At 36.9% G+C, this 24118-nt stretch overlaps 2 protein-coding genes across 2 annotated transcripts in view; one reads left to right on the top strand and one right to left on the bottom strand.

The window, feature by feature from the left end:
• LOC125075252 (probable E3 ubiquitin-protein ligase HERC2) overlaps positions 1-21688 on the top strand; it is a 40530-nt gene extending 18842 nt beyond the window's left edge. Inside the window, exons 49-89 of the mRNA XM_047686953.1 lie at positions 55-226; positions 505-600; positions 685-839; positions 942-1169; positions 1280-1399; positions 1480-1581; positions 1721-1876; positions 2111-2272; positions 2624-2854; positions 3041-3170; positions 3251-3369; positions 3507-3662; positions 4004-4238; positions 4537-4676; positions 5055-5207; positions 5489-5608; positions 6583-6718; positions 6943-7095; positions 7413-7580; positions 8213-8310; positions 8381-8537; positions 8693-8898; positions 9281-9570; positions 9848-10095; positions 10396-10490; positions 10784-10890; positions 11162-11339; positions 11825-11948; positions 12018-12147; positions 12543-12649; positions 12735-12862; positions 13360-13509; positions 14111-14233; positions 15335-15545; positions 16078-16272; positions 16562-16734; positions 17499-17629; positions 17967-18130; positions 18929-19083; positions 19361-19473; positions 19558-21688. Of these exons, the coding sequence (XP_047542909.1) occupies positions 55-226; positions 505-600; positions 685-839; positions 942-1169; positions 1280-1399; positions 1480-1581; positions 1721-1876; positions 2111-2272; positions 2624-2854; positions 3041-3170; positions 3251-3369; positions 3507-3662; positions 4004-4238; positions 4537-4676; positions 5055-5207; positions 5489-5608; positions 6583-6718; positions 6943-7095; positions 7413-7580; positions 8213-8310; positions 8381-8537; positions 8693-8898; positions 9281-9570; positions 9848-10095; positions 10396-10490; positions 10784-10890; positions 11162-11339; positions 11825-11948; positions 12018-12147; positions 12543-12649; positions 12735-12862; positions 13360-13509; positions 14111-14233; positions 15335-15545; positions 16078-16272; positions 16562-16734; positions 17499-17629; positions 17967-18130; positions 18929-19083; positions 19361-19473; positions 19558-19735 (6393 nt within the window). The 3' untranslated portion in view covers positions 19736-21688. The remainder of the gene's footprint in view (positions 1-54; positions 227-504; positions 601-684; positions 840-941; positions 1170-1279; positions 1400-1479; positions 1582-1720; positions 1877-2110; positions 2273-2623; positions 2855-3040; positions 3171-3250; positions 3370-3506; positions 3663-4003; positions 4239-4536; positions 4677-5054; positions 5208-5488; positions 5609-6582; positions 6719-6942; positions 7096-7412; positions 7581-8212; positions 8311-8380; positions 8538-8692; positions 8899-9280; positions 9571-9847; positions 10096-10395; positions 10491-10783; positions 10891-11161; positions 11340-11824; positions 11949-12017; positions 12148-12542; positions 12650-12734; positions 12863-13359; positions 13510-14110; positions 14234-15334; positions 15546-16077; positions 16273-16561; positions 16735-17498; positions 17630-17966; positions 18131-18928; positions 19084-19360; positions 19474-19557) is intronic.
• A 54-nt stretch (positions 21689-21742) lies between these two features.
• Positions 21743-22590, bottom strand: LOC125075266 (ATP synthase membrane subunit K, mitochondrial-like). The gene is made up of 3 exons (XM_047686978.1): positions 22436-22590; positions 22247-22334; positions 21743-21926 (listed from the first exon to the last, which is right to left on the bottom strand). The coding sequence occupies exons 2-3, from the start codon at positions 22331-22333 to the stop codon at positions 21852-21854; spliced, it is 162 nt and encodes a 53-aa protein (XP_047542934.1). The 5' UTR covers position 22334; positions 22436-22590; the 3' UTR covers positions 21743-21851.
• Between the last annotated feature and the right edge of the window lie 1528 nt (positions 22591-24118).

Genomic DNA, 24118 nt, shown 5'->3' on the forward strand with positions numbered 1-24118 from the left:
TGTGGTATGAGAGTGGTTATACTTCTCGAACTTCATCATCTTCACTTTCATCAGGTGGAGTGGCGCGGGCTGAGTCGCGTGGCGGGCATACGCGCGCTGCACGCCGAGGTGGTGTCGGGCGCGCCGCCCTTCGCGTCCGGGGACCGCGTGCGCGTGCGCGCCGCCGTCACGCAGCCGCGCTACAAGTGGGGCTGCATCGACCACACCAGCGTCGGGACCGTCACTGGTATTTACATTAAAGTATTTACATAAACTTTACTTATATATAAATAACGTCACTGGTATTTGCATATAAGTAAAGCTTATGTACATAAAGACGAAGAAGAAAATTCGAAAGAAAGTTCGATTCGTGTCCGGATTACTCAGCAATGAGTAATTACTATATAATATATATATATAATATTTGTGTTCTGCAGTTACAAAAAACGCCCGTACTAAAGTTGTAAACGTAGAGAAACGTATAGATATTATACAAACAGTAACACATTAATATTCAATTTGCAGCGATATCGAGCAACGGTCGAGACTTGACAGTCGACTTCCCTCAGCAGCCTGGCTGGACTGGGCAAGTCAGCGAGATGGAACTGGTGACCGACCAATGTACGTGCCATACTAACACCGAACACGTCCACGTTCGTCTGATTATACTTAATAGCGAGTTTAACGTGCGGTCTAATCTGTCAGCGGAATGGGGCGAGACGGCGGGCGGCAGTGCAGTGGGCTGGCGCGGCGCCGTGCGGGCCGTGCGGGTGTCGTCGTGCCGACCCGGCGCCGGCGCTCGCCGTCTGTTGGACTCGCAGCCACACACCTACTGGCAGAGCTCCAGTGGCACCGGGCAGGTATGGTCTTGTTGTATATAAAAAACTTCATAAAACCATCTTTTTTGGATAAATAACGCAATCGATTGTCTCTTTTAAAACGTGTGTGTTTAATGCTTTCAGCATTGGATTCGTGTCGAAATGCGTTGCGGTATACGAATCCGTCGGCTCGGTCTGGGCGTGGCGGGTGGCGCTCACGGGCCGGCCGCGCTTTCCGTGCGCGTGGGGGCCAGCTTTGAGGACTCCGCGCTGGCGCCGCTCGCAGCTGTGCCGTGCACGCCCGCCCCGCCCTCTAGGGACCGGCCGCCGACGCACCTTGCGCAGATACAGCTCCTCTCGGACTGTAAACTGGTATGTACCTTTAGTTATTCTTAATGATTACATCTACATACTTAGATTTTACAGATAATATTATCACATTTTTGTAGAATATAAAAACTAATTATAATAATTTCTTACAGTATTATCCGTGTATAGAAATCGGAATAAAACAAAATCGCAATGTAAACGCCGATTGTCGAGTTCACGGTCTGTACATAACAGGATTCAGACCAAACCCAATGTATACAGAGATATTAGCGGTAAGTCATTTACGAAATAACAGCTATTTAAAGAACGTGACAGAAGCCCCTCGATATTGAACGAATATTATTTTTTTTAGAGTATGAATTTCGTAGCTGAAGATTGGATGGAAAAAGATAACCCAACGGCCGCGGTTACTTCTGATAACAACCCCCCGGCACTTCCAAACGACTGCCCCAAGGTATAAAAACACCAGATGAGCGATGTCAGGCTTTACGGTTCTATCATAAATCACATACTCATTGGAGTATGAGAAATACGTTGTAATATTTTAAAATCTAATAACAGCTGCAGATATATCTTGTACGAATTCCTTGCAGGTGTACGTGTGGGGATTAAACGATAAAGATCAACTCGGTGGAGTTAAAGGCTCCAAAGTGAAGGTTCCAGTTTTCTCTCCAGTTTTGAGTGCATTGCGACCACTTCATATTGCAGGCGGTTCAAAGACACTCTTTATTGTATCACATGATGGCAAGGTATGTTCAATAAATATATAATTTTAAACTGATCACAGATATAATCCCATCTAACCTTTATCTTTCTTCTTCTTCTTTAAATACGTCACACACATACAGACAGAAACACACACACACACACACACACACATACACACACACAGACACACAAATAGCTGAATTGCTAAAAAGCAATAACCAAGACTTGTCTTATTACGTAAACTATTTAATTATCTGATAAATTAAATTTTCTAGCTCTACGTTTGTGGTGAAGGTACGAATGGCCGTCTTGGTCTCGGACACAGTAACAATGTGTCGACGCCACGAGCGAATCCTTATCTTTCTCATGTGTTGGTGCGTCGGGTCGCCGTGCACTCTGGTGGAAAACATGCTTTAGCACTTACTGCCGATGGAAAGGTAAAATTTATTTATATTCATAAGTAAATTATGAAAACACTAAGGAAACGAAAACATAATTAAAATAACACAACTATAAAATGTCTATTATGTTGTTGTCTCGCTCTATCGATACGACTGCTTAGCTGTATTATTGATATCATTTGAATCCTTTTTTAAGCTAATATTACCGTAGCATATCGCTGATAGCTATACATATATTTTATTTTGACTAAATATTGACTTTTGATAATTAATCATTTATATACTTCATTTATATAACCATATATAATAAACATTGAAAACGCTTATTAAAAAAAGGTGTATATATATTTTTTTAATAGTGAAAGCACAATATTTTTATATTTATAGGTGTATTCTTGGGGAGAAGGGGAAGATGGTAAATTAGGTCATGGAAACCGGATCACACTTGAAGCACCTCGCCTCATAGAGTCGCTAGCGGGAGAAAGGGTAGTGGGTATCGCATGCGGGTCTGCTCATAGTGCGTGCGTGACCGCGCGCGGGCACTTGTATACTTGGGGTCTAGGGGAGTACGGACGATTGGGTCACGGGGATGACACTACACAGTTGTTACCAAAAATGGTAAGTTTAATGCGTTTATAAAAAAATACGTTTTAAATAAAGATGATCTCTATCTGGTAAAATTGTAATGAAACTTTTGTGTATATATTTTGGTCGTGAGCCACAATTAATTTTATGACATTTTTATTAACATTTTATACATATAAATATATTAAAATAACATCCTAAAATATTATTTTTCCGTAGATTGAAGCATTAGCCAGCTTCCGAGTAATTCAGGTTGCGTGTGGATCTCGCGATGCCCAAACCTTAGCCCTTACTGCTTGCGGGAAAGTATTCTCTTGGGGTGATGGCGACTTTGGTAAATTAGGTAAAGGTAGTTTTCTAAAACATTAATTAATCACTTTTAAATAAAATTGTAAACTTAAGTTTAATAATTGTTTAATCCTCTTGTAGGTCGAGGAGGATCGGATGGATGTGCAGTTCCAATGAATATTGAGAGATTGAACACACTTGGTGTAGTTCAAGTTGAATGTGGTGCTCAGTTTAGTTTAGCATTGACCAGAGATGGAGAGGTAACTAACAAATCATTTATAAACTTTATAATAAAATTTCAAAAGCAAATAGCAATAAAAATACACTTTAATCTTGATAATTGTGCACACGAAATTTCTTCAATAATTATTGATGCTCATAATAATAATTTATCCAGGTATGGACATGGGGTAAAGGCGACTATTTCCGGCTAGGTCACGGCTGCGACTCACACGTGCGTCGCCCGACCATCGTAGAGGCGTTGCGCGACCGTCGCGTTATTCACGTCGCTGTCGGCGCTTTGCATTGCCTAGCCGTCACAAGCGATAATCAGGTGATATTATGAGTTCTAAACGCGATTACTACAAGACACTGATATAATATGACACTTGATTGAATTTTCATTTAATTTGATTAAAATTATTATTTTATTTTCATTAATTCTCAAAAAATACTACATGCTAAATGAAACGGATTATTCTGCAAATTTTTTTTTCGATCTTACATTAATATAATGTACTGCGTATGAAGATTAAACAGATGCAAAGAAACCTTCTCTCAATCAAATTAAATATTTAGTCATAACTAAATATTTTCTTCGCATTGATCTATAATATAATATCAGAAAAAGGAAGTGTGAATTTCTAATCGATTCCGTACCTGTCACAATGGAAGGTCTGGGCATGGGGCGACAACGACCACGGACAGCAGGGCAACGGCACGACGTGCGTGAACCGGCGGCCGGCGCCGGTGGCGGGCGTGGAGGGCGTGCAGCGCGCCGCCGCCGGCTCGTCGCACTCGGCCGCCTGGGCACTGCGCCCCGTCGCGCTGCAGCCCGACGTGCCGGCGCCGCACGTCGCTCCGCTGCCCTTCCCGACGCTGAAAGACCCGCTGGGAGCGCATAGCCTGGGTAATATAAACAATCTACATTATAAATTAGTAACACAGGGTTAGCCAATTATTTTTAAATATCTCTTTTTTTAATTGACATTCCATGAGTTTAATTACTAAATTTTAAAACGGCAAATTTTAAAACAAAATTGAAATTCATAATTTATTTGACATTTTTTCTTTAACTTTTACTAAATGATCTATTTTAACAATTTTAAATATTTCATAGAAGCATTATTAAGCTCAAATTCAATCGCTTTGTCTGTTAAACCAGCTGATACAGAATTTTATACGTTCTAATCATCCGTACCGTGTAGGTCTCTACTCCGACGAAACAGTAGTAGACGAGCCGCAAGGCCCGCGGCCCTCCCTGGCGGCCGCCGCGCTGGCGCTGGAGCCGCCCGTGGCCGTGCAACACGCGCTGTCTCTCATACTCCTGGCATTGCACATCTCGCAGGTAAAATTCACATAGTGAACACTATTGGTGTTTATAGTCCGTATTTCTTAATTCTGATATTATTTATCATTCCGTATTTCATAATTGTGCTTTATATGTGTATACTTGTGAATAAGACTTACTTTACTTCATTGGTGACTTAATATGTCAAAAAGACAGGAGACAGAATAAGTATTTCTAATAATAAATTATTTCTACAAATAATGTTGCCATGTATATTATAAACTTATGAAGCTTAAAACAATTTCAACTTTTGACTTCGTTAACTAATGGTTTTTGGTTAGTATATTTGCATTTGAAATTTAAGAAAGAATCGGTAATTTTGCTTAAATATGTTCTCCGCTCTGGCGTTATTTAATAGATTATATTGTTGTTCAGGCGCGAAGTCTTCTGGTAGAAGCTCTTCGAGCGCACGAGGCGTGCTCGACTGCGGTCCCGGTGGTGGTCGGGCTGGACTCTGAGGATGACGACGTCGAGGCGGACGCACGCACCGGCGGAGGGGAGGCGCCGGCCGATAGGGCTACTTTACCGGTATCTTATAATATTAATACATATTTTCCCGTAACATCAAAAAATGGCAAAAGATGAAAATATATTTAAACGACTCGAAAAAAGGGAGTTCTAGACTGAGATTCATATTTACAATATATTTCTTTTTCATTACTTCATTAGTTTCATTAATAAGCTATCTTTTTTAAGATATTCTAAGCAATTTCACTTTACGTCAATTCTTGATCTTCCTCATGTATAAATTTAAACATATATATGCAATTTGATATAGTGTTGTATAATGTATACTTATTATAACACAGAGCGGTGCTAGCAGTCCTCTCAGCGGATCCATATCATCTCGCCACTCTGCTGTGATGTCCTCCAGCGCGGTGTCCGTGGCGGCGGCCACTATGACTGTACAGCAAGCTGAGGCGCCGAAGGTAATGATCGATTATCTATCTTTTAATACGCCAAGACGAAACCGATCAGTTTCTTCTCAGTTTACCAAGCGATTTTCTTTTTAAGTTGTGTTAGCTTTGTTAGATATTGACGAAATTTAGTGTTATCAACAAAAAAATTAAATAGGGATAGAAATAAATGCTCAAAGCATTCTTTGTTTCATAAATGTTTTCCTTAAATTTTTAACAATGATAAGGATTGAATTTCAACCACTGGCCGTAAACCGTAAATTTAATTCTCCTGAATCCCGCATGTGACTAATTTCAATGAAATTTTGCTAAACGTGTATCCACCAACCCGCGTTTAAGCAGCGTGGTGGAATAAACTCCAGACATTATCCTCAAGGAGAGAGGAGGCATTAGCGCAGCAGTAGGATATTTACAGGCTGTTGTTTTACTTTACTTTGTATTATAAATCCATACAAATAATAAGTTTACGCTCAACACTGAGCATAACAATAACATAACCTATTGAAAAATAAAACAATTGATCTAAAAAACAAAACATTACTTTTGATAACACATGATAGCAAGGAATAATATTAAACCTTTTTTTGTTTAAGTTATGGACAATTCAATATAAATTTTTAATCAAATTATTACAATAAAAATTAAAACCTATTTCATTTTTATTAACATGCGTTATCGAAACGCATATGATTAAGCTTACTTCGGACAACATTGTGTGGACGTACAGGTGTATCTTAAAAAACGAGACAAGACGTTTCGACAAAATTACTGTATTTTCATATTGACACAGTAATTCACTAAACCCTGAGCGTTGGAACACTGAGAAGTAGGCACCTAAGCAGGTAGTGTGACAGCCAACGTTATACTCTATACAACTGTACGGAAAATACTCAGACATGTGCGGCGCTTCCGGTGGTAAACTATAAAGGAAGCCTTACAATGTCCGCCTTAATTTATACGACATATATCTTACTTTTTTTATACAGTTGGCACTAGACGATTTCACGTCTCAGCTGGGTGAATCCGACGCAAGAGCACTTGTCGACCTATTGAAACTTGCTGCAGCAGGCCGTGTCCCTGATTCTAATAATGCGGTTAGAGTTATCACAGATGTTCTAATGGGTGAGATAAAATTTGTTTCTATAAATTATAATGAACTTTATTTTTTTTCTACTATGACTCAATATAGGCGGAAAAGTTTTTTTTTGTAGAATTTTATTGTCTCTGATCATATATAAGAGACACATCAAGTTATAAACCTGTGTGTTAAATTTTTATGCCAATTGGACTTACTCATATAGCAAAGAGTTTCACTTTAAAAATAAATTATATGATTATCTCTGCAGCTCTTTGTGCGAGTAAGCCGGCGGTAGCTGATATGGTTGTGGAAGTGTGCGTGTGCGAGTTAGAAGAAGCGGCCGCGGGAGGGACGCGCGCGCCCCCGCACCCCGTCACCGTGGACAGTCCGCATCCATACGCTGATGATACGGATATATCGGGTAATTTAGAGTTAGCCTATTTACTGTGGTGGGGAAAGTACTTTCAGATCGTTTTATTAGTAAGGCCGAGATATCGTTCTAATGACTTGCAAGCCCACAGATGTCAGTCATAAAAGTATTAACTATTTTCTTACATTACTTACAATACAGATTTTCTTATTAATAGAACTTTAGGCGATTGGCTAAAGTTTTCCGCTAATTAACTCAACCTTAATTCCTTTAGAAATATAAAAAAAAAACTTTTAATATTATGCATTTTGACACTACTTAATATTAATGGTTACGAATTTAACCTTAAACCTACCCTTAATTGGTAGGCGTAGTAAAGATCCCGGGAGCTTCGTCGCTTCGAGTATCATTCGAACAAGGCTGTTCCACCGAAAGAAGAAATGACCCGTTAACGATATCGGACAGCGCTGGAAGAGTCCTAGCGACACGATCGGGCAGAGAACCTGCTGACTGGGCACAGGAGATTGTTGTAAATGGTAAATTTGATGTTCAATATACATATAAAATATATAAACAGTAATTTGTGTTAAAAGTCTTTAGATTCTACTATTCATTTGACAATATTGTTAAAATACCAGTTAGGAATCTTGAAGAGTAAATCCTTTTAGTAAATCATACAATTAAATTTATATAAGCTGTATAATCAACGAATAGGTTTTTTTATCACAAACTAGGTTTTACACTACTACAATTTAACCTTTAACAGAATAATATTAAGAGTTAGTGTTATTGTTTAATAAAAATAATATTTAGTAAAAGCACATTCTCACTCAAAATAAAATATATCAACTCGAAGGTAAATTTTTGATTGCGACAATTGAGTATAATTGATATTTAAATATCATATTCAAATTTGGATTGACACGATATAGCTTGACGATAACTTGTTTTCTACGGTGCCCCAACCAGTCTCTTTAGACTGATGGTCACTTGAGCTATGTTAACCAAAAATATTGCAGCTGCCATTAATAGGAGACTTAATCTTTTGAAATTAAAAAAATTCTTTACACATATTGTATTGCGTGAAAATTATATACACGATATGACACGTAACAATTACTTGTAAGAATAATGAATATTATAATTTAACTTTGTATCTTACTTTAAGGCGACGAATTACGCTGGAGGTTTACCAGTGATAGTTCTGTAAACGGTTGGGGATGGCGGTTTACAGTTCATCCAATTCTACCCTCACACGCACATATGGTGAGTATTTTAATTATTTAGTATAGAATTTCCTTTACATAATATACATTTAATATTTTGTTTGATGTAGGAAAGCGGTACGGATAGATACGTGTTATCATGTCCATCTGTGGAATTAGCGTGGAGGTTGCTAGATGGACCATTGCTGACAGCGATATCCAACGATCACCAGATGGCACCGCGATTAGCACAAGCGCTGGCTATTTGTGCGCAAATGCCGACGCTTTGTGAGTATTTGTCATTAATTATTTATCTTTTAATAATATAAAATAATGTTAGATTTAAATACGTTACTCGTAAATAAATGGAAAGCTTTGAAGAACTTACTATAAAAGACTCAAAAAATCATTTTTGTCACTTAACTCAATGATATCGCTAACAGCGTGGCGCGGTCGCGTGTGGTGCGTGCGCCGCCTCCGCGGCGTGGTGTGCGGCGGCGCGGGGGGCGGCATGGGCGCGAGCGCGGGCGAGGGCGTGGCGCCGCCCACTGCGCTGCAAGCGCTGCCGCAGCTGCTGCACGCGCAGTACGACCACGAGGAACCAGCGCTACGAACTGGCACGCATCTGCTGCATACGCACTATCTCAAGGTATTATCTTAATTAAGTGTGTGTGTACCTTTTTCAGTGTATTTATAATTTTGTGATCAATGGACCGAAGTGTAAAGTATTCCAATTTTAAAAGGAAATACCCAAATAAACAACATTTGACAGCAAATTGACGCGAACTCATTGGTCGAGAGCTAGATGATTAATCTATGATATTTACTATGGATTTGCGAAAAAATGCCGTTTTATTAGCGGTACACAAAATAGCAGATTTATTAGCAAATCGCATGAAATACGTAAATCCAAAGTTTGTTTAGCTTTATTCCTACTTCGATTGGAAAATGTTATACGTTTATTCCTTTATACAGTATTTATTTAATGTAAAAGGGTATTATCTTAACTGCATGTATTTTTATTCTCACAGGAGCTCGCGTGGTTAGCGTGCGGACTCCGCGTCGACTCCCGCGTGTGTAGCGGGCCGGACGCAGCGCGCTGGGCCTGGTTCAAGCGTTACTGCCTGTGCATGCGCACCGCAGACGCGCTCATACGCCGTACGCCGCTACCGACGCCCTTCCTATCCGACGTGCGGAAGCGGCTCATCGATCTGGGCGCGTACAACGCAGACGAGGTCACATCGGATCTACAGAACCCTTGGGAAGATAATACCAAATTTACAAGGCAGCACGACGAGCAACTGCTACATTGGGTGAATAAGTGAGTACTAGACAATTAGTAAAGTACAATAAAAATATCGTAATTGTGTTTAATGTATATTATTATATAAAGTTCGTCTTAGATAATTAGCTATATTTGGTAAGGCTTGGTAAGTCAAGGTAAGCCAAATTAGTTTTTTGTAAATTTTATAAACTTCTTGGAACATGCAATATTTATTCAAAGTTTTCTTTGTTATTATATGAAAAAGGTGACCTTGACCAACAAATGGAAACACACACAGTGGTTATTATTAAGCTAGTGTTTTTTTTCGTATCAGCGATAAGATAGGAATATTTCTTGAAAGGCGACCCGAAGACTGGACGGGCTGGTGGAACTGCGGCTCGCCCGGCTGCGCGGTGTACGGCTGGGGACACAACCACCGCGGGCAGCTGGGCGGCGTGGAGGGCGCCAAGGTGCGCACGCCCACGCCGTGCCACGCGCTCGCCGCGCTCAACCCGCTGCAGCTCGTGGGCGGCGAGCAGACGCTCTTCGCCGTCACGCCCGACGGGAAGGTCTACGCCAGTGGTGAGTATCCGACGCACCCGTGGGTGTAGATGTTTGATGATGATTCTTATAAAATTATAAAAGAAGTACATTATGTCGTTGATTGAAACTCAAACTGTAACTAATTTTCTTTAGTTATCATTTTTATATATTCAAAGCTAAAAAATAATTTACGCTTAGCGTAACTCAAGATTGATGTAGCCATTAATGTTTTTTAGTTGTGTTGTCTAGATGATTAAGAATGCCTTTTTTTAAAGAGTAGCCTTAAAGGCAACAACTAAGGCCTTGAATTTTTATTATAACATTGCAATATGGTCTTAGGTTATGGAGCTGGAGGCCGCTTAGGTATAGGCGGAATCGATTCAGTATCCCAGCCCACATTATTAGCATCCATTCAGCACGTGTCCATTACAAAGGTATGAATGATTATTATTACTATATATATTATAATGGCAGTAAGCGTAAAATTTTCTCAGTAAAGATCTATGAAGGAAAATCTTCAGACCTTTAAAAAATCAAGTCAATCAATCAATCTTGTTTCATCAAGTCAATGCAATATATTTTGACATGGGTAGTTTTCTTCTCAATACAAGCTCTATAGAAATTATTGGCACAAATTCAAAACATGAATTCGATTTTAGGTCTTGTATTAACCACATGGATAGTATAATTAATTTTTTGTTCAATAATTTAATAATAACAATTGTAGGTTGCCTGCAACTCTGGCGGCAAACACTGCTTAGCTTTGTCTGCTGATGGTGAAGTATATAGTTGGGGCGAAGGAGAAGACGGCAAACTTGGTCACGGTAATAGAGTGTAAGTAACAAATATAATTACATATGTTATATGATTTTTTTTTACTTTGACAATTAACAAATGTATCTATGGAAAGATCAAAAGACCAAAGAAAAGCTCCTAAATTAATAATTATTACAGTATATTGTAATTTGAATTCCGTCATCAATAAAATGTATGTTCCCAGAGCTACAAGCCTTACGTATGCGTTTACGATCAAAACTTCATATAAATGAATATCATAACATAATCATATTAATAAATTTGGTTTCCGATTTCCCGTCCACGCCAGGAGCTACGACCGGCCCAAGTTAATAACGGCGCTGTCGGGGCTGGAGGTGGTCGCCATCGCGTGCGGCGGCGCGCACTCGGCCTGCCTCACGGCGCGCGGCCGCGTCTACACGTGGGGCAAGGGCCGCTACGGCCGCCTGGGCCACGGGGACTCCGAGGACCAGCTCGTGCCCAAACTGGTCACTGCCTTAACTATCTCTACCCACGATTGTGCCTTGATTTATAACAAACACACCTGTAAATATTTCACTTGATGGCCGGTCATTTGCTTATCCTTATGCCATATTTGAAGTTTCGATATTAGGTTTTAAGTATTGGGTTTTATATGACCTGCCCGAAAAATCATTTCACTGCTAGCCGGCCCTCCGAAGTGCTAAATGGTGATGTTATTGTTGTAGGTCGTTAACAAAAAAATATATAGTCGAATTTAACGACGCCTACCGTCTTAAGTGGAACATCTATGAACGAGTTAGAACTAAATTATCTAAAGAATCCTCCTTTTTGCTACTTTATTTAACAATATAATACCAATGAACAGAGAATACTTTCTAATGTTTTTAAATTTTTTTGTATTAAAAAATATTCCACATTTCTGTGCTTCTGTGAATTTAATAATATCATTATGATTTAAGTATTAATAGTTATCAATATTATTGTCGTGTAGGTGGAGGCGCTTTCCTCGTACAGAGTCATAGATATTGCTTGCGGGTCGGGCGATGCTCAGACGCTGTGCATCACGGATGATGACAATGTGTGGTCTTGGGGCGACGGCGATTATGGAAAATTAGGTACAACACTTTCACTACAAAATTAAACTTACTATATTCTCTTTCATTACTCATATTGATTATTTTTAGGGCGTGGAGGGTCTGAGGGCTGCAAATTGCCGATGAGGATTGATTGTCTGAAAGGTCTGCGCGTTATAAAAGTTGAATGCGGTTCTCAGTTCTCGGTTGCGTTGTGTCAATGCGGCAGTGTTTATACTTGGTAAGCTTATATATAGTTATCATCAATATAGTTTAATTTTTAAGATATATATATACTTCGATTTCTAACATTTTCTATGTTAATATGGAAGTTCTATGTTAATATGTGAAGAAATCTATTTATTAAAAATAATTAAAAAAAATCAATTACCATGTGAAATATTAAAAATAAGGATTTTACATCGTAATTATCAAAGTATACAAGCATTAAATAAATTATGATGAATAAATAAAATAAAAAATGTTAACAATAGACGTCGTTCCATCACAACTATAATATATTCAAATAATTTTTAATTGTTATGTGACCAGTGTGTTCATACACGTTTTTCGTTTAAAAGTAGAAAGAGTGTTTTTTATTAAAATCGCTAATATTAGAATTGGAATACTTTGTAGGGGTAAAGGCGATTACCACAGACTCGGTCACGGTAGCTACGACCACGTGCGCCGGCCCATGCGGGTCACCGGCATGCAGGGAAAGATGATAGTCTCCATCGCAACAGGTAAATGTTATGAAGTTAAATCACTTAAGGCCGCTGTAGATTTCATAAAGAAAGAGTCCTTATCAAAATATGTTTCTATTATAAGGTAGTCTACACTGTGTGGCGTGTACGGATACCGGCGAGGTGTACACGTGGGGTGATAATGATGAGGGTCAACTGGGTGACGGAACTACACTAGCTGCACAAAGACCGAGGCTACTTATGGCATTACAAGTAAGATAATTTTTTAGTTATTGTTTTTATCGAAACTAATTTAAATTACCGTAATGTTTGTAGTTAGAATATAATTAGTGAGTGTTCGATGTAAATAAATGATAAAGTTTAGTCATCTATAATGTTTCATTATGGCATTGGACATTTACTGTACTTATTCCTTGTTATTTGGTAGTAGGGCTTTTCGCAGGCCTGTTGAGTAGGTACCACCCAGTTATCAACTTGTTGTTGTGTGTGCTATTGTTGTGCTCCTGTTTGAAGGATGAGTGAGCTAGTGCTACTCCAGGCACAACCAACGTAACATATTAGTTCTCAAGGACGATGTAAGGAATAGTTAATATTTCTTACAGCACCAATATATATGTGGTGATAAGAATTTATTAATTTTAAAATATTTTAAGTAGGCTTGGACGCCTACCTATTCAATTATAAAATATATTAGTAACGCAGACCGTTTAGAGCTCGGGCTTATTGTTTGTTCGTTGCGCACGCTTCAGGGCAAGCGCGTGACGCGCGTGGCGTGCGGCAGCGCGCACACGGTGGCGCTGTGCGTGGAGGCGCCGCCCGCGCCGCGCCCGCCGCCCGCCGCGCCGCTCGAGTGCCATCTGCTGAGGGACCTCCCCACGCACCTCATATGCAACAGGCTGGTCTGTATACCATGTGCTCGAGCCATTTATATAAAGGATCACTGCAGGAAGTCAAACTTAAACACAGAACTAAGTGTTACATGGACGTTGTTTTAATCGATACGGAACGTTATCTACGCTAGCAGTTGCGTAAATAACGTCCCTCTTGATACTGTACAAATGTAATATCATAAACACTATTATGACACTCTATAACCTGTAATAACGTGGGCCAAAATATAATTCAATGAGCTATAGCAGACCATAGCAGTTTTTAAGGTCTAATGAGTAAGCACTTTAAAGTTTAAGTCGAACCAATATATCGGGCTAAAAAAAAAGCAGATATTGACTTCATATTGGGATATCATAATTTCTAAAATTTCTAAAGCAGAAAGGGCAATGTGGTCTAATTACTCGTAACTAATGAAATATATGTCAAATATATTTTTATATTGACACAAAGCTGTAAGTTTTGGGATTAAAAGAAAAATCTATTATGTAGTATAAGTGTTATGGTTCTAAGTATGTTTATTGACCGCAACTTGAGTCAACATAACACAATATAAATAATAAAAACAGCTTTTATACCTAAATTACTTTAATTACCTTTTTGACATTTCAGGTGCTTCTACACCAATTTTCAGAATTGGTTTGTCCGAACCTCCCATTGCTCGTCTTAGACGAACCTATGGATCAATTGAGGAGTTTACTGTTTTATAGCGTGAAAGAAGCGGCTTTTAGAAAAGTAAGTCGTGATCATTACTTTGTTTTAATACAGTTAGCAAAAAAATAATAATAAGAACACCGAGTGCTAAAGTAATATGTATGTATAGATGTAGTGAATAATCCTTTCCTATCGGCAAAACTCGGAACAACGATAACACCCGAATGGTGCCGATGTGTCTATGAATTACTGTATTATTAAATTACGTTTAGGTATCAAATAAATCGCATACTTTATTTATCAATGTCAAATGTCAAACTGCCCGTTTGACGTATATTACAATGAGATGTTAAAACCACCACGATTCTATAATATAAAGAATTCGTTAGGTAAACCAAAATATAACTAGTTACCGAGGACGTTTTATTTCAATAAAACGCACTGATAAAAACCAAATTCCGGTTGAGATGATCTAATGATTTTATAAGGATTGGAACCCCAAAAGTCTAACTATAAGTCCAAACTACAGTAGGATTTTGCAGATCTTTTTATAACAATAAATTTTTGTAATTAATTAAAAATACTATGACATAACAAAAAAGACACCTCAACATAAAACAAAAAATACCAGCAGAGAAATTAATATAAATAAATATGATTTGTTAATGTGGATCGAATAAAATCAATGTTTATTATTTACAAAAATGACAGACAAGAGTAAAATGTAAAAAGTATATCAAAATATAGGTGGCCTGCATTAGTACACGAGTCCATGAAGTTTATCACAAAATCTAACATAAATATCAACAAAATATTTCTGTGGTATTAACTACTCTATATAGATACTTCCTCTTGCAATGCGACCGTTCCCTACGTTGTCTCGATGGGTACTGAGTGCGAGTGAAGTAGTAAGACAAAAACGAACATTTCCGAGAAAATACGAAAGGAAAGGATTATTCACTACATCTATACTAGTGTCCGAATGACCTTTCCTGTACCCGTTCCCCGACAATGTGTATGCAAAATTTCATGATGACGTTAACAAACAAAATCTTTTTCACATTTATAATATTACACTTGCATATATAAATTAACATAATCATTATGTGGTGTGTGAAATCTCTGAAAAATAGTACTTTCTTGTATTGCGAAAATCTAAAATGATGTGTCGTCTCGTGTCAGGCGATAATGGCGACGATGGTGCGCGAGCGCCAGCACGGGCCCGTGGTGGAGCTGTCGCGCGTGGCGGCGCGGCGGGCGCGGCGCGGCGGCAGCGGGCTGGCGGGCCCGGCCGGCATGCGCTCCGTGTTCGGCCAGATGGTGGCGCGTCTGCCCGTGCTCACGCAGGACGCGCTCGCGCTGCCGCACCGCGTCTGGAAGGTCAAGTTCGTGGGTGAGTGGTTTGATAATAATCTTTTGCTCTATCGATGAAACAAAATTTTGCGTAGATCAGAAGACATTAAATTGTCGAATAATTGGAAGTCTATCTTTATCAAAAGCAATGACTATCGAAAAAATTCAATAAATAAAAACAGACCAGTCTAACTACAGAAAATATGACGTCAGCTCAGTAAAAGCGGACGCTGAATACTTGTCCACATTATGTGGATGGTAATTTATTATTAGATCTATTCTCTAATGAAGACGCGTCCCCATGTGTTAAATTATCGGATTTTTAATAAAACTTAACGGAAATATAATCCAATTTCAATTTTTTTATTGTTTAACTCTTAGTCATATCACGCAAATTAAGATGTCTCATAAGTACGAGCGTCACTCATTCGTACTAATGCACGCCTATAATTTAACGTGGAAGAGCACGCCTTCGTGAGTGAATACATTCAAAATCATTATTTTAAAACAATTGCAATCAGTTTTTCTAATAATATATAACTTGATATAATTAATTTTAAATGTTGATACAGGTGAGAGCGTAGACGACTGCGGCGGCGGCTACAGCGAGAGCATCGCAGAGATGTGCGAGGAACTCCAGAATGGGTCTCTGCCGCTGCTGATGGCCACTCCCAACGGCCGCGGCGACGCCGGCGCGTCCCGAGACGCCTTCCTCCTCAACCCCACAGCGAACACGCCACTCCATCTCAATTGCTTCCGATTTTTAGGTAACTTCACTAGTCCTATATTGAGAATACACAGTCAAATTATAAGCGACAACCGTTGATCACGTGACTAAAAACGAAGTTAATTTCCATACATTTTGACTTTTCTATAAACGATATCGTTTCTTGAATGTCTATATCTGCAGATGGTTATTGCTTCACTCCATAGAGGCGTAGCTTAAAGTAATGTCTAGAAGTTTTTGTTTTTTTCTTATTATGATTATTTCAGGTTGATTCAGAATTATATTAATTAAAATATTATATTAATTCATTGCTTTGATTTGCTTGCTAGGTGTTTTAATGGGCATCGCGATCAGAACTGGCTCGCCCCTCTCGCTTTCCTTAGCGGAAGGAGTGTGGCGACAATTGGCGGGACAACCGCTACGACCTCAGGACTTGGCTGAGGTCGACAAGGACTTCTTACCTGCATTGTTGTGTATACGAGATATGACGCCGAATAATAAGGTTAGCTTTGTCTTCAGAGCTTTGACCAGAATTAACGAAATGACTACCAAGTTTCTTCTATTTTTAAGGGATTTCATTCAGTGAATTTTTCCACTCGGTTGCTCACTTTTCGTGACAAATGACGATTATATTTAACACATATAGATGGGCGATAAATAAGGCATTTCGGTCTTCTTTTTTTTATAGGATAGGTAGGCGGACTGGAATAATGAGCCACCTGAAGGTAAGTGGTCACTACCGCCCATAGATATTGGCGCTAAGAAATAGTAACAATTACTTACAACGGAAATGCTTCTAACCCATGAACTAGTATGTTATGTCCCTTGTGCCGATAGTTACACTGGCTCACTCACCCTTCTAACCGGAACACAACAATACTGAGTATTGCTGTTTGGCGGTAGAATATGTGATGCACTCATCAGTTGTGGCACTAACCTACCCAGACAGACTTGAAGAAAGCCGTACCATTAGTCTGCTACAATAGATTAATTTAGAAGTTGTGTTCCACACAAACTGTCTCTTTTATGGCAACTTCAGTACGTGGTTCGGACAGTAAAATGTTTTTGGATTTCACTTAAATTAATTCTCAGTTAGCCTGGGAGTTACACTTCTGGCCATAATCAAGCACAGAAGGACGTTGGTTCTGCACCTGAACTCACGATCTCAGTAGAGATTACGATTAAACTTTGACAAGTAAAATATTATTTTGAAGCTACTGTACTGTACGATATAAGTTTAACATTTTTGCTCACGATTCTATCTAGGAACTTCAAAACCTCGAACTTCCGTTTTCAATACCTTCGGCGGCTGGACACGAGGTGCCGCTCTCCACGCGACACAAGAGAGTGACGCCCGATAATAAGGACGAATATGTTCAATTAGCACTTCATTACAGGTTATACATATTTTAAGATAACTTTGGTTACAAAATGTTGACAGCATCCGTGATTTGTGTAATTTAAAAATTGAATGGTCTTATTTATTAATTTTAAATCTGTGTTCCCATGCTTCTTAATAATATGAGAAAATATTTTCCTTAATATCCCTTTCCCCCTTTTTTACATTGTTATTACTCAGAGTCACATTGCTTAGGGAGAGGAGAAATTGAGACATGTTGATACTTGACGTTTGTCGTAATGGATTTGTGACTTCAAATGACTCATTAATATTTGAAATTTTAACCATTATTTTATTGAGAAGGCTTGTTACACACGTGTTTATATTTTTCATAGGCTTCACGAGTTCGACGAGCAAGTACGAGCAGTGAGAGACGGGATGTCACGCGTCGTTCCCGCGCCTCTACTCGCGCTGTTCAACGCCTCTGAGCTAGAAACGTTAGTGTGCGGCTCTCCCGACATTCCAGTTCACGCTTTACGAGCCTCTGCTACTTATAAAGGTAAACTTTTTAGTCATATTAAGGTAATAAAAATGTAATTAATCTTTAAACGGAAGAAGCTCTATATTAAAATATATCTGTACGGAAAATACAACGCCAATTTTTTCTCTTCTTTAACGTTTCTTTGTCTCCGCTAATCTTTGCTTCAAATTCATTTTAAATATTAGCATAACTTTATTCAGGTACTTCATATTATTTATCGTTTTACTGAGCTACTCGAGCACAGCATGAGTTCCTAATTAAGTTCATAACAATAGACTATTTGACTGGTTCTTTAAATCAATTTTATATCAATTAGTAAAGGTTAAGGAACCCAGTAAAAGTTGTTTTTTAATTCTAGTACATATTTTCTGAAAAATATCAAATTAAAAATTCCATATTTAAATAGCGCGCGAAAACGCTACTTTGACAATATGGCGCTGCAAGGGGTCGGTGACGTCACTTGCCTGTATTGTAATCTGTGGCACATATAATCCACAAACAGTAGGCAAACGAGGTTAATAAGAAAGTGACGTCAAATGCATTTTTATTTATGGATTTTTTAATGAATTAATTATTATTTTCAAATTTCGTTAATAAATAACCATTTTTAAACTCATAATAGATACTGGTTACAATAATTGTCACTTCATTTTTCGCATAGCCTATTTACATTACATTATAAAAAAGGGAAAGGGTTAATTAGCGACGCAAAATAGTTTGTTTTTAAGTACAAGTTTGTCATTGAGAAAGTTTTATATTTAAATTGAAATAAAACTTTATTTCCATGTACTACAACTTAACATATTTAATAACCAGGCGTAGAACCCAACGCGCCACTCGTCCAGTGGTTCTGGGAGGTGATGGAGGAGCTGTCGGGGGGCGAGCGCGCGCTGTTCCTGCGCTTCGTGTGGGGGCGCACCCGCCTGCCGCGCGCGCCGCAGGACCCGCGGCAGAGGGACTTCGTGCTGCAGGTCCTTCGCTGAGCTTTTAATTCTAATTTTATTTATAAACATTGGCACTAACCAGCGGTACAAGGAACAGTTTAATTTTTCTATCGTTAGCGGGTTCTGGTAGGTCCTAAAATAAGACGTATATCTTATACCTGTAGGTACATTCATTTGTTTATTGTTCGGAAAATAGTAACAAAAAGTATTTCTGTTGGACGGCAGAATAACTGTCGTACCACCAATTTTAATGTACTTAATACTTGTATAATTCCTAATATATATTATTTATTTTTTAAAATAGGTACTCGATAAGTACCAACCTCCAGACCATTTCCTACCAGAGAGTTACACATGTTTCTTCCTACTCAAAATGCCAAGATATTCCTGCAAATCTGTACTACGAGAGAAACTCAGGTATAATATAACGCATTACAATCGTATAGTTGCATACATACATACGGACGGAATTAAAAATTAAATAATGAACTGAATTCCAAGGTACGCCATCCACTTCTGCAAGAGTATCGACACGGACGAGTACGCGCGCGTGGCGCTGAGCGCGGCCGAGCGCGTGTCGTCCGAGGAGTCCGACTCCGAGGGAGACGGCGCGCCCGTCCCCACCACCGCGCCGCCCCCCGCGCTCTACTCGCTCACCAGAGCGCCCACGTGGCTCTAACCGCTGACGTAACGAACACATAACGTCACGTAACTTTTCTTACTCTAAACTGCGCAGTAGTCTAATTACGAATAAGACACCAAACGCTCAATACCGGATACAGAGAATATTCCGAAATTGACTTTTTTTTAAATAATTATTTGTTTTAATAATTGAATTATTTAATCAAAATTTCAATTTTATTTATCGAATGATTTTAGAGCGGCAAAGTTACATGACGTGAACATTTTGATGTCATCTATGGTCTTGAAATCTAAACATAAGACCTGATCCAATGGAACAAAATTAATCATAATATAGACATATGAATATACTGACGCTCAGATGCTGCCAGCGGAAATATTTTATCGGCAGCCATTTTGTAAGTTGACTGGAAAGTATTTGAATGAATATATTTTAAGAAAACATTGCAAATTTTTTAACGAAATAATATAGATCTTTACATAGAAAACTGTTGAAATGATTAAAAATACTGCAACACTTTAACATATTTCCCTTATTGTAAAGAAGATCAATCTAGCATTATGATAATAATAATATTTGGCACTTTAGTATATTAAAAATTATACACACATAGAGTGGCTTGTGCGTTATGCTTATTTAAAACTTTTCTTCGTTCAAAATAGTACATCTATTGTAGAAAAAAGTGGAAGTTTTAAATACTCATTATAACATTGATATTTATAATAGACTTAAGAATATAATGCAGTAAATGACAAATTTTGGTCATATCATTAATTTTATACAAATTATTTTTATGATGAAAAACATTATGTAGACTTTGCTTACACAATAAAGTGTTAAGTTGTGACGTCCCATTGTGGAATGTTCTTGGGAGTATATGTCAAATGTGTAAAAGTTGGATGAGTTATCATGCTTTTTCTTATATAAGCATTCCATCCATAATATATAAGAAATTGATGCTTGATATGAGTGACACTGAAGTAGCCTTATGATTCTAGTATACGCTTTCTTCTAATTTAATGAATATCAACAACGATAAAGTATTGTCTAATCTATCTCCTCTTTCCTAAAAAATACACAATCTCATTAAGCTTAATATTTTTTATCCTACTTGTTTTTAACTATAAATGAATAATGGAATCTATTTTAATATACTTGTTGTCAAATATATAATTTTATAAGTATGCATTTTCTAATCACGATAGTCTTTTCCTCTATATCTCTTTTGGGATTTTTTATAAAACTTGTGTAATGTTTGACTCTTCTATAGTGTAAAGCTACACATGGAAAGGTGATGAATATAAATGGTATAGGTTTATTTCCCGAAACTTCTTTATAAAATAATGTATTAATTAAGAAATTTTATACATCAGAGCTTTTGATGCTGTGATGATGGAAAATCGATTGTTTAAAGTATATATAAAAGAAAAACATCGACAAGTTGATTTTAAAATTAAACAATTGATAATATTCTAGATGATGAGAGACTGTATTGGAGTTTTGATAGTTAGGAATTATAAAGGATGGTGCATTTTGTAGAGCAAACTAAGCTAGTCATGGTTAGAAATGGGCTTGATATTATTAAACATATTTATAATAATAAATTTTATTACTTGCAGTATTATCAGCTTAAAATTTGCCTTTCAACACATTATTCTGAAAGTTTAGTTAAGGTTTTTGTTGAATTATATTAAGGCCTTTTTATATAATATTTGATATTTTCTTTGTGTAACATTTTGAACATGCAAATAGGTTGGTGCTAGAGCTTTCATTTAGCATTGCAATGTTTACATCAAATTCTCAGTAAGCACAAATCATTATGTACTGTAGTAGATAAATAGTATTAAAAATGACTCAAATTTTAATTCCACCACCAAAGATGGTACAATCCAGTCTCGTTAGGAGTTACAGTAGTGGATCTGCAAATATTATGTTTTATGCTACTTTATTATCTATACCCATTCATTTAAATAAAAGTATTATTTATGATATAAGTATTTTTATTTAACTAAACCTAATGAAAAATTGAAATAATAAACTTTTAATTTTACATGATTTATTACTTGCACTAAATAATTAAAAATTCTTCTGTTGGAACCATTATTACAAGGCTTAACTTAAATTATACTGGAAATCCAAGTGTAACTTGTTATTACTTCTTAGACTTTGGCTTGAGTGTGAAATATAATATAACTACACCAAAGAAGGCATATGTAGCCTTTGCCGTCTGAAAAGAAAACACTTTTTTAATTCACAGCCAGGTAAAAATACCTACATTTCAGTTTATTAGTCTTTCTTTTCCTTGAAAATATTTTTATTAACAAATTATTTTTAAACAAAAATTGATAATTCGCGAAGATAATTATTTTCTCTATTTTTATTTATCAGGGCAAGTGACTGAAAACTACTGTTACGTAGTATTATTAATTTACTCATTTCAATGAATTAAAATTTACAATATAATTTAAAAATTTAGCAGAATGATGTCACGAAATGAGACGAATAATTACAAAAACCTATAGCTCAAATTTTAATATTAATACTTACATTAGCCCTGCCGCGATTTGTCATACTGTTAAAATATTTTGAAAAACCCTTCAATTGGGATTCATCAACGGAATCTCCTCCAGCCATTCTAGAATTATAACAGCACAATGATACAAATTAAATTAAAATATGCAATTACCGATTTCTATTATTTCTAAATTAGGCGCACTTCAAATTATAAAAATGTACCTGTATGTAAAATTCAATCCTTACGTAATTACAACCTCCAAAGAAACTGTATCGGCTGGACGACTGATTGTCAGATAGATGAGAACACGTTTCGTTTCAACCATTTTTTTAATGACACAAGTTGAACATATATTTTTGTAAGTTGTTTGCTTTTACTAAATCTTCTATTTCCAAATATCTTTTAAATAAATCAGAATTTTAATTTAAAAAAATATGGATATCAAAGAAAAAGGATTATTCTAGTTTTGGCTTCTTTTTAGTCTTGAAAAATTTATGATAAATATAATATAACGCTACACCTCCCATTGTTACTTTTGAAACCTGGAAAATACTTTATATTAAAAAGAAAGGTTTTACAAATTTGGTAGATTGGCTAGATTTAGTAATTAGGCTATGTGAATACTTTTTCGAATAGGGATGGTTTTTTTTATTGTATTATTATATTTGGACACGCCTAACATTTCCCAAAAATAATAAAATTATGGGGTTTCGAAGTTCTCACGAAAATATGATAAAATTCAAATATTTCAATCCTTTCTTATGAATTATTCTGTCCTTTGTTGATAGCATTATAATAATCAATGCATTTACCAAATACGGTAGTAGACAGACAACAAGACGTGGCGGAAAGATTTTGCTTTATAAATTGTAGTGATTGTAATAAAAGTTTTGCTTACATTTGCTCGTCCTCTATTAGTTTGACTATTAAAATATCGAGTAAAGCCTTTTAAATTAGGGTCATCATCTGGTCCTGCCATTATTGTTATATTATAATACGTTCTTTAGATACATTAATAAAAATAGGCGTCGTGTTTTTATTTTATGCTAAATGAATTATCATTGTATTATATGACACTGACAGAATACTTGTATCAATTTTTTTTCAGTTCTAGTTGGAACTTTTTACACAAATATGTAATACTGGACGTAACAATCTCCGTTCAATTTCGTGGATTGACAGGGTATCGTGTCGCTGTGTGTAGTGTGTACTTTATTGACGTTTATTTTGATTTAGTTTTAGCATTTTAGTGCATGATATGGGATCTCTCAGGTACACGCACAACATTTTCAGTCTTAAGCATTGTCGTATATGTATACGATAATGTAGTAGTTAGTTGTATACATATGACAATGGTATTAAGAGCGCTTATTCCGTTGTCACATTCACTTTTGAAAGATTGTGAGCCAAATATTTATCAGTTACTTAAACAAAAAATATTGTATAAAAGCTTAGTCTCTTTTTAATAGAATGTATAGAAAATCCTACATAAATATTAATTATATTTAATAAATTATTTTGTATTGATTGGCTTGACTATAGTAGTGCTTATACACGTATACGCTGTTACAGGTGCAAAGCTTAAAAAATAACATACTCAGAATTATAATACAGCATCCTGATAGTATTACATTATTTATTCCATGAAAGTTCCGTCGAAATAATTCCTTTCTTCAATGTTGTATATTTGATAAGGCCTTTTGTATTGAAAACACTAAACCGACGATAAATAAAATTTATTTACATAAAAAATCATTAAAACTCCACAAAAATATTAGAAGCTTTTATTGCTTTTGTAAAGTGCATAATAGTGTAATGGACTGTTGTAATACAATGATCCACAATTTAAAAATAATCAAGGCATTATACAAAACACATTTCAGCATTTTGATTGAATCTTTAAA

The sequence above is a fragment of the Vanessa atalanta genome, chromosome 2 (assembly GCF_905147765.1).
Source record: "Vanessa atalanta chromosome 2, ilVanAtal1.2, whole genome shotgun sequence".
NCBI classification, from domain to species: domain Eukaryota; kingdom Metazoa; phylum Arthropoda; class Insecta; order Lepidoptera; family Nymphalidae; genus Vanessa; species Vanessa atalanta.